Consider the following 15,324-nt stretch of genomic DNA (forward strand, 5'->3'; position numbering starts at 1 on the left):
GCTCGCGCTTTTCTCTCCTTCTCCAAGATGGCGGCAGTCGGCGGCGCTGAGGCGGGATCCGGGCGAGCCGAGTGAAGGTAGCGGCGAGCGGAGCCCCCAAGAGGCCGGGCTGGGCCCCCACCCAGAGGCGGCAGCAGCCCCGCCCCCCCGCCACCCGCCGTCCTGGGCCCGCGACACCGCCTCTGAGGCGCCCCAGGCCCGTCGCGGCCTAGCCCAGGGGCCGAGCCGGGGACTGAAGTAGCGGCCGCAGCCGCCCCCAGGAAGCGGCTGGAGCGGGCAGAAGGAGGAGGGCGGGCGGGAGCTGTTCAAACGGGGAAGGCGGGAAAGCTGCGGGGCCGGGAGGGGGCGTGCGGCCGCCCTGGGGGCCTGCGGACCCGGTGCGCCCCTCCCCCTGCCTGGGCCGTCTCCGCCTTCGGGGGCGCCGTGAGGCCGCCGGGGACGCAGGAAGCCGGGTCCAGGTCGAACTGTACGGCTCGGAACTCGCGATGCGAGGGTCCCGGGGGCTGTCAGGGGGAAAGGGCCCGGGGCCGCGGCCACGGGAGGGCTGGGGCCGCGGCTGGCAGGAGAGGGTACGAGGAGCTTTCTTCTTTTCCTCTTCACAGAGCTTTGTTGAAGTAGCTGTTGCCTCAAAACTGCCGGGAGAAACCCACTGGTTTGCCGTGGGGAACCACAAAAATGGTGGTCCCGGGGGCAGATGGTGTAAATCACCTGGTATTGTGTGTATTCTTTGCGTGCACCCCGGCCTGGCCGTGCCTTCATGGTGGGAGCCTTCTTCATGCAGGCCCATTTTCCCTCCACAACTACTACTTGTAGATTCACTTTATAGCGTGCAGAAGCGGAGAAACATCTCTGTCCCCTCTTTCTGAGGGCTAACTGGTGGCTGATTATATTTCCTCCTAATAGAATACATTAAAAAAACTGAATCCCAAATAAAGCCTGTTGATTGGACAAGGCTTGTCCAAATTTCTGTTGCTCGTCTTTCGGAATGTGTGTTGTCAGCCGATCTGTTCGGTGGTCGTGGTTCCGGTGAATTGCACTGCAGTGAGAGGATTCCATCCCCATCCCAGACTGGGGATCTCTGCAGCTTCCAGAGCTGGCAGGGGCTGGGAGTGCTGCCTAGGTAGGTCCCCGGAGAAGGGAGTGACAAGAGGATTCGGAGCCGCTGTGTTCGGAGACTGGAGGAAACCTGGACGAAAATGAGAAGGCATCACTTGCTTGTATCCTAGAAGTAACAACAAGAAAATTTCAGAAATTGGCAACCAGTGGATGCTCATCTTCCTTTACCTGCACTGACTGGCATTTTGAGTTCTTGAAAGGAGTGATGGAAGAAGAGAACGCAGAATCTTGGACAAGGCTCTCATCCTGGAACAGACCTGGATTTCAGAATTTCTCTCACTGGCCCTTTGGTGGGACTCCCTTTGTTTCCTTTTTTTCGATACTTATTCACATTATGGGATGAAGAAGCTAATGTTAGTGATTGCAGGAGCTCACCTTACCTCAAAAAAACAACCATCTGAAACCTTTTTTTAGTATTATTTGAAGTTTCAAAATAACAAAGATTTGTTGTTATAATGATTTCAAAGTCATATCTGATGATTTTTTCCCCCTGATTACTTTGGACATCCCAGATGAACATAACTTGTATACTTGTCTACAAGGGAAAGAGCAACTCTGCTGCCTCCTTTTCAGATTCGGAAGAAAAGTCCCCGAAGAGCTATTTGACAATTTGTATATAAGTATACATTTTGATGGTACCAGTTTTGTGCTTGTATCACCAGTATAAAATAATGAACTTTTACCTACGTTGTCATATCTTACCACACTGAGACACAGTTATTCCTGCCTCCTGGAATTGACAACATTGAATTTTATAAACTCCCAAATTATTGAATTGAGAATGGGTTTCAGCACCTGTTTCACATTTGCCAACATTTAATGTAATTATGACCTCCCTTTTCTAATGTGAAAAACCTAGTATTTTTCATTTCCATTAATCCTCACAATCTACTCTCTACCCCTGAACTCTGAATTTTCACGGATCATATTCAAGACCTGGGAGGAATATCAGGGGTTCATCTGATCTCATATAAATGTTGCCTAACCTCTGGCTTTCTTTCACACTGTTGCTTGAGGTTTATCTGGTATCTTTCTTCTATGAGTCAACAACCAAAACTAAACCCTGAGTTGCAATAATATCCTGATTTTAAAGAACCTAGAAATTCAAGGCCCAGCAGTCTGCCCAAGCTGTGAGTGATATAGTCTGTGTTTAATTTTAGTTTTTCAAGCTTTTGGCTGTCCAGTTCTTTAGTGAACTGGACTTGTCTTCAGGCCTCATTCATATTTTTTCTTCAGGTTATTTAATCCAGTAATTAATAAAATGCATTTCAGTGTTTTTAAGAAAATTAAACAGTAGCAGACCTAATCTAATATGTAATGCTAACACCACATTTTCTGTGTTGCTCTGTGCCTCTGAGAAGCAGTTCCTAATTTTCTATTCCCTCTCACAACTTTTTAATCCACTAGTTTTTTAAAGCAGTCAGTAGCGAGACCACAATACAGTCATCTTCTTATACTGTCTTCAGAGGTACTTCTATTCTGTTAGGTTGCCCTACTATGTTTTATGTTGATTTCGATGTCACCAAAGGGAAGGCCTGTTTATAAGTCTCAGGACCAGCCTTTGCTTATATTTACAAGTGCATTTTGTTGACAACATTGATGGCTGTATTTATGACATTTAATATTTAAGATTTTGCTATTATTTCTCAAATATTCTTGCCAAAATTCATGCACAGAAAGCGTTTAATTTGAGGTCTCCAGTGGTAGTTCTTGGCATTATCAGCGTATGAAAATCAATATCATCTGTATATTTTTCTTATGAACTCAGTATTTTAGTGCCATTGAGAGGATATGCTGTTTTCAAGTAAATGGATGTAATTCCCTATATTTCACTTCTCCCTGCACCCCTTTTGGAGTTAGCACCACTTGGGTGGAAAGGGGAAAACAGTAGTTTCCATTGAGAAAGTTGGAACATGAAATACTGGCTAAATTATTTATCTTGCCTCTTTGCATTTTTATCTGAGGGCTGACCTTATGTCCCTTTCATTTCCTATGAAAAGGCCCTTCAAACAGGCGGTTCTCCAGTTTATCTTTAAAACCATCCAGGTTAATGTCGTTCTATTACTCTAGCTTCTCTTACTTTGACTAAATCCATTCTTTATTTCACTTCTCAGAGAAGGGAAGAAATGCTTTTTTATGTTTCTTTTCTTAATGTCACTTATGAATCATTCTTGGTAATGCTTCATTTTCCTGTTTTCATTGTAGGCCTACCTGTACATTGTATTTTATCTGATTTGTGCAAATAAGTATTTTATTTTTTTAAAAAATGTAACTCTTAGGAAAGTTTTCCTTGTTAATCAAATTCATCTTTTCTTTCACGAAAGTTCCATGCTTCGGTATTGTCTACAGCTACCTGAAGGAATTAGTAATGTATAATTTAAGTGTCCTTCAGTATTTCTAAATCCCCTTATAATAATCAAGGTAAATTTAAATAAATGATCAATTAGATTAACTTTATAATCATTTGACTTCATTGGATAGAACATTTCCAAAATATTTAATATATAATTTTAAATTTCCTGAAGGACTTGTGACATTGCTTGTTCTTAAGACATTTAAAGAGCTTTACCTTACATGCATTTTATAGCATTGTCCTCTTCAGTCAAGATGGGCATATAAACTGAAATGCCAAAAAATGCTCTAAAAATTCAATACAATAACTAGAACATTTAAATTATATCAGTTATTATTAGTGAAGATCTTAATAATCATAAAAGTTTTATGACCAGTGGACAAATGATAGATATCTCCCTGTTTTCACCCAGCCTTTAAGAAATTCTTGGTGGTGGTGAAAGCTGTCATATGGTCAACTGATGTAAGGAGTGTTCCTGCTTTTACAGTTATATAAATTTGAACAAATTCATGTAGGCCCCCAAAAAATGCAAAAGAAATTGTGCTCTGAAGATATTTAATATCCCTATACAGTTAATCATTTCTGTTTAAATTGCAAAGCAATAGATGTTACTATTTCACCCATTCAGTTGGTAGGATTTTATGGTCTTCAGTGTTTGGTGTGATCTGTCTTCTCTGCGCCTTCCTTTACCTTTGTATTTTTTAACCATGATTGAACCTATCCCTCTAACTTAATGTTGGTTTCTACCCTGTCTCAGTGTTGTCAGTCCTGTTGGCACTTCAGAAATTCTCATTAATTCTGAAAATACTTTTTATTTTGGAGGTATTTTATATACTTCCCCCAATGACAACTTTAATTCATGACTGAAATCTAATTAAGCCTAGTGTACTTCCTGCAGTATCAACCCCAGTATATTTACAAAGAGAATGAGGAGGTGACAAGACACTCCTTTATTTCTTGCTGCCCTTCCAGTCGGCCCTTGGATCACTACGCATTTCCATCTGGAAGGTTGCTTCTCCACAGTGATTTCGCATTACAGGAGGGTTTTCCTTCTTTGTTTCTCAGACCTGGCCCTGTAGACGGGAAGGAGACTGGACACAGTGACACATTCTCAAAGGCCCTGCAGGACCGCCATGGCTTATGATGACTCCCTGAAGAAAGAAGGTATGACCCCATAATCAGAAGCATTCCAAAGGGGGTGTCCTCTTCAATTCTTGCAGCCCATGGATGTAGAGACCAGGACTGGGCACCACAGCCTGGATGCCCAAGTGATGGTCCAGAGCACTGTTATGACACTCAGCCTCCACGCCATCCCCAGACTGGGCCCATGGAAACGAAAACCAGGACAGGGGTTCCTACATGAGAGTCTGAAATATGAGTCTTTTAGTTTATTGGGGTGATCCCCTGCAGCACTCTTGGTCCTTGCCAGCTCCAGTGTGCAGGAGTCTGGGGATAGGAATCACATACTGGACTCCCACAGAGCAGCACAGCACAGCACATGAATCCTTATTCTTTTCAGCCTTTCCTCCGCAAGTCTGTGTCCACCTACCAAATCACCACTAAGAAACCATGTCTCAGGTTGCACATGGGGCCTTTGCATAGCATGGAAACATTGCTTCTTCCGGTTTGATTCTTGTATTTGCAGCCAGATCACCAAGAAATAACTCTGTTCCCCTGGGTCTAGCCCTGTATTTCAGTAGACTATACTGAAACATTGTTTTAATTTGGAAATAGAGGGAATGTTGCATTATGTGCATGGTGATTTGGGCATTACTTACTTGACTTTCTCATTTCCTTTCTTAAATAAACCTGTGCTTCTCAGATTGTTTTGATGGTGATCATACCTTTGAGGACATAGGACTTGCCGCTGGCCGAAGCCAACGAGAAAAAAAACGTTCTTACAAAGATTTTTTAAGGGAAGAAGAAGAAATTGCTGCTCAAGTCAGGAATTCTTCCAAGAAGAAGTTGAAGGTAAGTCCTGAAATTTTAAATTAGGAAAGTTTTAAATTACTCTTTTTTTTTGGAGGCAGAGTTTTTTTGCTCTTGTGGCCCAGGCTGGAGTGCAGTGGCACAGTCTTGGCTCACTGCAGCCTCCACCTCCTGGGTTCAAGCGATTCTCTTGCCTCAGCCTCCTGGGACTACAGACATGCGCCACCATGCCTGGCCAGTTTTTGTATTTTTAGTAGAGACAGGGTTTCACCATGTTGACCAGGCAGGTCTCGAACTCTTGACCTCAAATGATTCACCTGCCTCAGCCTCCCAAAGTGCTAGGATTACAGGCGTGAGCCACTGCGCCCATAAAGTCTTAAACTACTTCTTACCATATTTCCTAAAATTTGAAGAAGGAAGTGTTTTTTAATAACTTTAGAACAGAAAAATAAACCATCGTGCACGTCTATTTTTATTATTTCTTGTGCTTTGTTTCTCAGAGTCAAAAATCATCAAAGATAAGTGTGGTTCCAAACTACATTTGCCTCAGCATCTTATTATTGGTCAATTCTTCTTCTTTAATTATAGGATAGTGAACTTTACTTCTTGGGGACGGACACACACAAGAAGAAGAGGAAGCACTCCTCTGATGATTACTACTATGGAGGTGAGGATGGGAATGGGCAACAGGTGGGATAAACACATCTCTGGTTCTTGGAGTCGGGGTAGGGGAAAGGGATACAGATGTTGCTGACTCAGTGGCCTATTTAACAGGACAGTGGTTCTTGTTCTGAGTGCCGATAAACCAGTGTGAAGGAGGAGAGAGGTGGAGGGCTGGTATTTTGGAGGATTCAGCATAGAAGAACAGTCTGCATTTGTGATACACCAGGTACCAGGTTCCTTCTCCCCCCAATCATCCACTTATCTTGTGCCCATTGTTATCTAGCATCCCTTTTGCCATATGTAGTCCTGGGCCCTCTGGCCTGCACCTGTGGGTCACTTCTCAACCAGTATATATCCACTCACAGAACCAGTTTTCTTTGCTGTGTTATGCACATAGCTCATGAGACTCAACTTTCACTGGAATGGGTTTGTCCTGAACACAGAAACAGATGATACTCTGTCTGCAATCTGGATTATTAACTTCCCATAATTCCACAGCTATAGTCAAATCTTCTGGGTATGTGCTCTTTGGTTGCTTCTGAAGACTTAATGAAGAGAAACAACTTTAGTGGCAAGAACTGTGTCCAGGGTCAAAGGCAGAATCTACCAAGCTGAGAAGCACAAGGCCATCATTTCTCAATGTTAGGAATCAGTTAAAGGGTCTCCCTTCAGATCATTCCTGTTAGCCTCTTTCTCATGTTAGCTAGGTGCTTTTGATGAGAGAGGAAACTTGTTAGAAGTTGCTTCCCATCATACTGACAGTACTTCTCTTGATTATTTCTAGACATTTCCTCTTTGGAATCGTCACAGAAGAAAAAGAAAAAGTCCAGCCCGCAATCTAGTGATACAGCAATGGACCTGTTGAAAGCTATCACTTCCCCACTGGCAGCAGGCTCCAAGCCCTCCAAAAAGACTGGGGAGAAATCCTCTGGCTCTTCAAGCCATTCAGAGAGTAAAAAGGAGCACCACAGGAAGAAAGTCAGTGGAAGCAGCGGGGAGCTACCCCTGGAGGATGGTGGCTCCCACAAATCCAAAAAAATGAAACCTCTCTATGTGAACACAGAGACACTGACCCTTCGGGAGCCTGATGGTTTAAAAATGAAACTTATTCTCTCACCAAAGGAGAAGGGAAGCAGCTCTGTTGATGAGGAGTCCTTTCAATATCCCTCCCAACAAGCAACTGTGAAAAAATCCTCAAAGAAATCAGCTCGGGATGAGCAGGGTGCTTTACTCCTAGGACATGAGTTACAGAGCTTTCTGAAAACAGCCCGGAAAAAGCACAGGTCATCCTCAGACCCACATTCATCTCCTGGCCCTGAAGGCTGTGGGTCTGATGCCTCCCAGTTCCCAGAGTCCCACAGTGCTAACCTTGATCTTTCAGGACTTGAACCTATTCTGGTAGAATCAGACTCATCCTCTGGTGGGGAGCTAGAGGCTGGGGAGTTAGTGATAGATGATTCCTACCGGGAAATCAAGAAGAAAAAGAAGTCAAAAAAGAGCAAAAAGAAGAAGGACAAGGAGAAGCATAAAGAGAAGCGACACTCCAAGTCCAAGAGAAGTTCAGGACTTTCTGCTCTGCCAGTGGGGGAGGTCACAGTGACATCTGGCCCTCCTCCCAGCATCCCACACACTGCAACAGCGGCTCCTCCCCCACCACTTCCTGGCCTCCACACAGATGGGCATAGTGAGAAAAAAAAGAAAAAAGAAGAGAAGGACAAAGAGAGAGAGAGAGGAGAAAAGGTAAAGCATCTTTTAAGTGTGGTGGGGGTAAGAGCTGAAGCAGGTTCTTCCTGGATGGTCAGGGGACTTGGAAGTTAAGCAGCTGAGGTAAACCATTGGGAATTTAGCAAGGCTGGGGGATATGTTGGAATGAAACAAAGTGTAAAATATTACCAGTGGCCCAGTCTGTCTGATACAAATATGGGAGCAATCTTCCCCGCCCTGCTCCTGCGCCCCCCCACCCCCGCCAGGGAGTCTCGCTCTGTTGTCCATGGTGGACTGCAATGGCACGATCTTGGCTCACTACAACCTCCACCTCCCAGGTTCAAGCCATTCTCACTGCCTCAGCCTCTCCAGTAGCTGTGATTATAGGCACCCGCCGCCACGCCCGGCTAATTTTTTGTTTTTTTAGTAGAGATTGGGTTTCACCATGTTGGCCAGGCTGGTATTGAACTCCTGACCTCAGGTGATCCACCCGCCTTGGCCTCCCAAAGTGCTGGGATTACAGGCCTGAACCACCATGCCCGGCCAGAGCAATCTTAATTATTCATGGGTTTTCTATTTTTTTTTTTTTTAACTGTAAAATAGAGACGGTGTCTTGCTTTGTCACCCAGGTTGGAGTGTAGTGGCATGATCTCAGCACACTGCAACCTCTGCCTCCAGGGTTCAAGCAGTTCTGCCTTGGCCTCCCAAGTAGCTAAGATTACAGGTGCTCACCACCACGCTTGACTAATTTTTTTGCCCACCTCAGTCTCCCAAAGTGCTAGGATTAGAGGTGTGAGCCCCTGTGCCCGGCCTAGAGTTTCTTAATAGAATTTTTCTCCCATTGTGCCAGGAATAGATTTAGGTATACTGTGGCTTATTCTAGCTGGTTCTTGAAATTCATAGAAGGAGCTAAACCCAGTTTATTTCACTAACCATCACTGTCTGCTTAGGGCAGTTGGGAAATGTAAAAAGGTATTCTTTGAGTTCATTTTGAAAAATAAATTATAAAAATTGGTAGAACAGTGAGCAATCAAGTTGACAGACTAGCTAATGACTTTCTACCAGCTGGTCTTGGCTATTTCCTGGCATTCTTTTTAGTGTCAAATGTATGTTCTTTTACCATCTGAGTGCTTCTGTATGCTGAGCTCAATGTTGTAGATAGTGCCAGGAAGTAAAAACACAAGCAGGGCATAGCTGTTTACTGTAGGGAGCTCACTGTTGATTAGGGAGATAGGAATGATATATCAGTCCCCTTGGTTTGATTTCTTTCCTCACAGCTCAACAATTTCTAGCAGTGAACTTTAGGGTCTCATAACTTTGTCATTAAGGTTTCTTTTTTTTTGTTTATAGTTCTGCAAAACATGCCACCATGCCTGGCTAATTTTGTATTTCTAGTAGAGACGGGGTTTCTCCATGTTGGTCAGGCTGGTCTCAAACTCCTGATCTCAGGTGATGCACCTGCCTCAGCCTCCCAAAGGGCTGGGATTACATGTGTGAGCCACTGCGCCCAGCCATACATTGCTGTCTTATTTCATATTGGCATTATCTTTGTACATACTCTATTTCCCTTATTAAAGACTATAACGGAAGACTGGTTCTTAGAATTCATAGAAGGACCTGGACACAGTGGCTTACATCTGTAATCCCAGCAGTTTGGGAAGCTGAGGCAAGGCGGATCACTTGACTGGCCAACATGGTGAAACCCCATCTCTACTAAAAATATAAAAATTAGCTGGGCGTGCTGGTGTGCACCTATAATCTCAGCTGCTCCAGAGGCTGAGGCAGGAGAATTGCTTAAACCTGGGAGACAGAAGCTGCAGTGAGCTGAGATTGTACCACTGCACTCCAACCTGGGCAATAGAGTGAGACTCCATCTCAAAACAAACAAACAAACAAAATAGAATTCATAAAAGGGGCTACATCCAATGTCTTTAACTTAGCAGCACTGTCTGCTTGGGGCAGAACATAAGCTCCTGTACCACCTTATTTAGTATCTTCAACTCCTTAATGTCCTTAGTAAGCACTTTGTAAGTATATGTCAGATGAATGAGTATATGGATGAAAACATAGTACTGAAAAGGTAGATTGGGAGCAAATTGTAGAGAATCTTAAGTGCCAAAATAAACGGCTTGGCAGTGGGCAGTTTGGAGTTTATAAGCAAGGTTTAGTTATGATCTAAATGATATGAATAAACTGAGAGTTGTACAAGATGGATTAGACTAGAGAGAGACTAGTAACCAAGGGAGTTGTTATACTCCAGAAGGTTAGTAATAAAAGCCTAAGAGACAGGAGGATCACTTGAGGCCAGGAGTTCAAGGCTAGCCTGGGCAACCTAGCAAGAGCCAGGTATGGTGGCGCATGACTGGCATCCCAGCTACTCCTGAGGCTGAAGTGGGAGGACCACTTGAACCCAGGAGTTCAAGGCTACTGTGAGTTGTGACTGTGCCACTGCACTCTAACCTGGTTGACAGAGCAAGACCCTGTCTCTTAAAAAAGAAGAAAAAGAAAAAAAAAGATTGAGAGAAATAAAATTGAAGAGATTGATTCAGGAGAGGCTCTGAAGGAAAAATTGACAAGATCTACCTAGAGCAGGGGTCCACAGTTCCCAGACCACGGATAAGTAGTCCTCCATGGCCTGTTGGGAACCAGGCCACACAGGTGATCCACGGGCACACAATTGAAGTTACATCTGTATTTACAGCCACTCCCTGTCACTCACATTACCACCTGAGCTCTACCTCTTGTCAGATCAGTGGCGGCATTAGATTCTCATAGGAGCACAAACCCTGTCATGCTCTATCTACCCTGTCACAAACCCCAGCAGGCTCCTTATGAGAATCTAATGCCTGATGATCTGTCACTATCTCCCATCACTCCCAGATGGAACCATCTAGTTGGAGGAAAACAAGCTCAGGGCTCTCACTGATTCTACATTATGGTGAGTTGTATAATTATATGTTACAATGTAATAATAATAGAAATGAAGTGCATAATAAATGAATGCACTTGAATCATCCTGAACCCCACCCTGCCCCCACCCAGGTCAGGGGAAAAATTGTTTTCCTTGAAACCAGTCCGTGGTGCCAAAAATGTTGGGGACCACTGACCTGGTAGGCTTGTGTCTGAGAAGCCAAAAATGTAAACATGTCTAAGAAATATCTCTTCAGGTTTGAGCCTAGATATGTTAGAAAAATAATAAGCTCTTCAAAGTTAATGACTTACTTATCTATAATTTGCCCATGTGGCTAGCAGTTGCTACTGAAAAATTAATTTTAATTTATAGCAAAAACCTTATTAAGACTTAATATTTGATTGTGGCTGTCCAAAAAATCTGAAGTAGTCATAATCTGAATTTAATCATTTATTTGTCCAACAAATATTCATAGTGTGTATACTGTAGTTTTTAAACCTGACTTGTGCATAAAAAATTCCTATAAAGCTTTTTAAAAATATCTTTTCTTGGGTTTTGCTTCAGTGTAAAAAAGAACTACATAAAAGTCAGGGACAGGCTGGGCACAGTGGCTTACACCTGTAATCCCAACACTTTGGGAGGCTGAGGCAGGCAGATTGCAAGGTCAGGAGTTCAAGACCAGCCTGGCCAATACGGTGAAACCCTGTCTCTACTAAAAATACAAAAATTAGTGGGGCATGGTGGCAGGTGCCTGTCGTCCCAGCTACTCAGGAGGCTAAGGCAGGAAAATCGCTTGAAGTCAGGAGGCAGAGGTTGCAGTGCGCCAAGATCACACTACTGCACTCCAGCCTGGGCAATAGACCGAGACTCTGTCTCCAAAAAAAAAAAAAAAAGGCAGGGACAGGCAGGCACAATGGCACACAATGGCATTCACCTGTAATCTGAGCTATTTGGGAGGCTGAGATGGGAAGATCATCTGAGCCCAAGAATTTGAGACCAACCTAGGTGATATAGCAAGGCTCTGTCTCTTAATTTTTTTTTTTTTTTTAATTAGCCAGGCACGGTGGCAAGCACCTGAGTTCCAGCTACTTAGGAGACTGAGGCAGGATTGCTTGAACCCAGGAGTTTACAACCAGCTGGGCAATATGACAAGACCCCATCTCAAAACAAATTTTTTAAATAAAAGGTCAGGGACAAAGTCCACTCAGAAATAGAAAAGAATGCTTTAGGAATAGTGTTTCTTTAACCTACCGGAGAGCCAACTGGTAGAAATGCCAGAGGCCTCTGTGGGCCCCTTCTATCTTAGATTCTAGGACCAGGACTCTAATAAAAGAAAGTGAGAAGAATAGCTGGTTTGGGAGAAGAAAATACGTTAGATTTAGATCAGGAGATTCGGCATAGCTAAGTGGTTGAGAGCATGGGCTGTGGAGCCCACTTGAGCCCATTTCCTGGCTCTGTTTGACCACTTACAAGCAATGTGGTGCTGGATAAGTTACAGAACTTCTCCATCTCTGAGCTGGGGATAATAACAGACTTACCTCCTAGGGTTGTGAGGATTAAATAAGGAAATACATGCAAAAGTGTTTAGGACCTCAGTGTGCCAAGGTGTTCTGGGATGTCACATCAAACCTACCAGAACAACACTTGATATTTTAAAAACATTTTGAGACAAACAGCAGTACTTGACATGTCTCAGATACCTTATGAAATACTAGTTCAAAATTATTCCCAGTTTCAACAATATATGTTACATTCTTTTCAGTAGTGCCATATCTTTTCAAAGCCAAGTGTGAGTGTTCTAGAAGTAAAAAGCAACTACCACGTTGAAAACCCACATAAGTACCGAGAACCAAGAACACTGGAGAACTTTGTCCTTGCGCGATGCTCAGCACGTTAGTGAGCATTCAATAAATGCTATAATCATCATCTCAGTCGCAATGGAAGTTCAAGACCTAGGATTTAGTAGAATAGTTGGAACTTGGGTTAGAAATCTAGTGTTCATGTGCAATAAATGAAATAGGTGAATGGATAAGAGGAAACTGAGCTCAGAGCAGAATTTTTAGAACACTTATACAGAGGAACTTAGAGAAGGAAGAGGGGGCAGCTATGCCAGAGGAGAAACACAGAAGGGAGGAGAAAGTTTCAAGGGTAGACTGATCTCATGCTAGAGAGGCCAAGGAGTTCAAGTGCAGTGGGTATGAATGGAGCTGGATCAGGGGTTGAGGGAAACAGTGAGCGGTGTGGAAGTGAATGCAGCGGTGGGTTCTTACTCTAGAATTTTTTTTTCTAGTTCTTTTTGTTGTTGTACTTTAGGTTCTGGGGTACATGTGCATATTATGCAGGATTGTTGCATAGGTACATAGCAAATTGGTTTGCTGCCTCCATCTCCCCGTCACCTATATCTGGCATTTCTCCCATGTTATCTCTCCTATCTTTCTCCCTGGTTCAATTGATTGAACCCAGGGACCCCTCACTGCCCCTCCCCTAGCCCCCACAACAGACCCTAGTGTGTGATGCTCCCCTCCCTGTGTCCATGTGTTCTCATTGTTCAACACCTGCCTATGAGTGAGAACATGTGGTATTTGATTTTCTGATCTTGTGTCAGTTTGCTGAGAATGAGGTTTCCAGATTCATCCATGTCCCTTCAAAGGACCACAAACTCATTGTTTTTTATGGCTGCATAGTATTCCATTGTGTATATGTGTCAAATTCAAGAATTTTGACTGACACAAAGAAGATAAATTGGACTATCTCCTGGGTGAAAAGTAGCCTTTCAGTTGTTTCGGAGGTGGTTTTTTTCTGTTTGATTGGTTTTGAGTTCTGCTTTTTAAGGAAGAGTAGAGAAATATGGTAATATCTTGATGATTTCCCACTAAAGATTATCTCAATGCAGTAGAAGCTTTTTGTTTATATTGGAGGAGCAGGATACAGATACATTTTAAACTTACCTTACTTTTGGTTTTACCAAATAAAAGCCCGTCCTTTGTCATTTAAAATAGTATCAGCCGGGCACAGTGGCTCATACCTGTAATCCTAGCACTTTGGGAGGCTGAAGCAGGTGGATCACAAGGTCAGGAGTTCAAGAACAGCCTGACCAACATGGTGAAACCCCATCTCTACTAAAAATACAAAAACTTGCTGGGCGTGGTGGTCTGTGCCTGTAATCCCAGCTATTCAGAAGGCTGAGGCAGGAGAATTGCTTGAACCCAGGTGGCGGAAGTTGCAGTGAGCTGAGTGCCATTGCAGTCCAGCCTGGGTGACAGACCAAGACTCCATCTCAAATAAATAAATAAATAATATCCTATAATGTTGCCATTTCAGAGACATGCCTTTGGTTATCTGTATGTTTCCAAAATATGCATTTTCTCTAAACCTAAGTCTGGGCCAGGCAGCCTAGTGCCCAGCACACTCAGACATTGTTGATCTACTAATAAACAAGTCTGAGATGTAACTAGACTTGTGAGGCTATTACGTTAAGTTCTCTTTCTGGCAAACCTGAGGCTAAATAACAACAACAATAAATGGTAGAAACTAGTTAGTACCATCTATTGAGTGGCCGTTATGTGCCAGGTTCTCCTAGGCATTTTCCATATATTACCACTCTTGATTAATAAGTACCACTAGCCCTACTGACAGAGGAAGAAGCTATAATCTTTCCACTATGCTACATGCCTTTCTAAAACTTTAAGACGTGGTTACTCGGTGTCATGATACGTCTTTGACTCAAATTCAGCAGACTTGGATTCTTCCTCTCGTCTGCTACTTACTAGGTCTGTTCTCCTGAGATTGCTTTCTCACGTCTGCTCATTTGCAAATTGGGGTTAGATTAAATTAGGTGGTACATGTAACACGCTTAGCACAGGGCATGGCTTAGTAAATGTCAGCTGTTACAGTTACTTTCACTTACATCTTAAGTTCTTCAAAAGCACAAAACATGCTTGAAAATATCTCTTTAAAGTTTTGTTTTCAGCCATTCATTTCATATATTAGACTAAGCAAGGAGACCATGTTTTATGCGTATAATGCCCTGCCTTAATATAACCTCCCACCTTTAGGAACCAAACTCTGCAGTTACATCACATATTTGGAAAATATTTAAGAACCAAAAAGAAAACAGGGCCTCTAAGGTGCAAAAGCAAATGTAATAAAAGTCCTGGCTTTGGAGCCTGTACTTGTAACCAGTTTACCACCTGATGCTCTTCTGAACTAACCTGATTTCCCCAAATCTGATCTGGCTAAAAGGAAAGCTAGCAGATAAGTAAGGTTTCCACACCAAAGTTTTTATTTTAACCAATTTTGAATCAAAATATTTCTAAATGTACCCTATACTTCTATAACATCCACCTCCCCCAGTAGGATCTCAGCCCCATTTGGACAAGGGTCTTGGCCTGTCTCATTTGTCATTGAGTCCTCAAAACCTTCAGTATGTCTTGCCTGAATGAATGAGTGAATGAATATTCTCAGGAATGAGCCTACCCAGGAAAATGTCATTAAGCCCCTTCCAAACAACCACCTGGGGTCTGGAGCTTCTACATTTTATTTATTTTTAATGTTATTATTTTTGAGTTGGGGTCTCACTCTGTCACCCAGGTTGGAGTGCAGAGGTGCAATCCTAGCTCACTACAGCCTTGAACTCCTGGGCTCAATC

The 15,324-nt window shown here is 43.2% G+C and overlaps 1 protein-coding gene across 4 annotated transcripts in view; it reads left to right on the forward strand.

The window, feature by feature from the left end:
• HMGXB4 (HMG-box containing 4) overlaps nucleotides 1-15,324 on the forward strand; it is a 33,229-nt gene continuing 17,905 nt past the window's right edge. The window contains exons 1-6 of one of the 4 annotated variants that reach the window (XM_078339320.1): nucleotides 1-77; nucleotides 4,535-4,633; nucleotides 5,292-5,440; nucleotides 5,987-6,065; nucleotides 6,173-6,287; nucleotides 6,846-7,801. In XM_078339320.1, coding sequence (XP_078195446.1) covers nucleotides 6,914-7,801 — 888 coding nt within the window. In that variant the 5' untranslated portion in view covers nucleotides 1-77; nucleotides 4,535-4,633; nucleotides 5,292-5,440; ... (1 more) ...; nucleotides 6,173-6,287; nucleotides 6,846-6,913. The remainder of the gene's footprint in view (nucleotides 78-4,534; nucleotides 4,634-5,291; nucleotides 5,441-5,986; nucleotides 6,066-6,172; nucleotides 6,288-6,845; nucleotides 7,802-15,324) is intronic. The other 3 variants (XM_002743719.6, XM_078339321.1, XM_009009884.4) reach the window with 3 other exon arrangements.

Source organism: Callithrix jacchus, chromosome 1 (assembly GCF_049354715.1).
Source record: "Callithrix jacchus isolate 240 chromosome 1, calJac240_pri, whole genome shotgun sequence".
In the NCBI taxonomy this organism is placed as follows: Eukaryota; Metazoa; Chordata; class Mammalia; order Primates; family Cebidae; genus Callithrix; species Callithrix jacchus.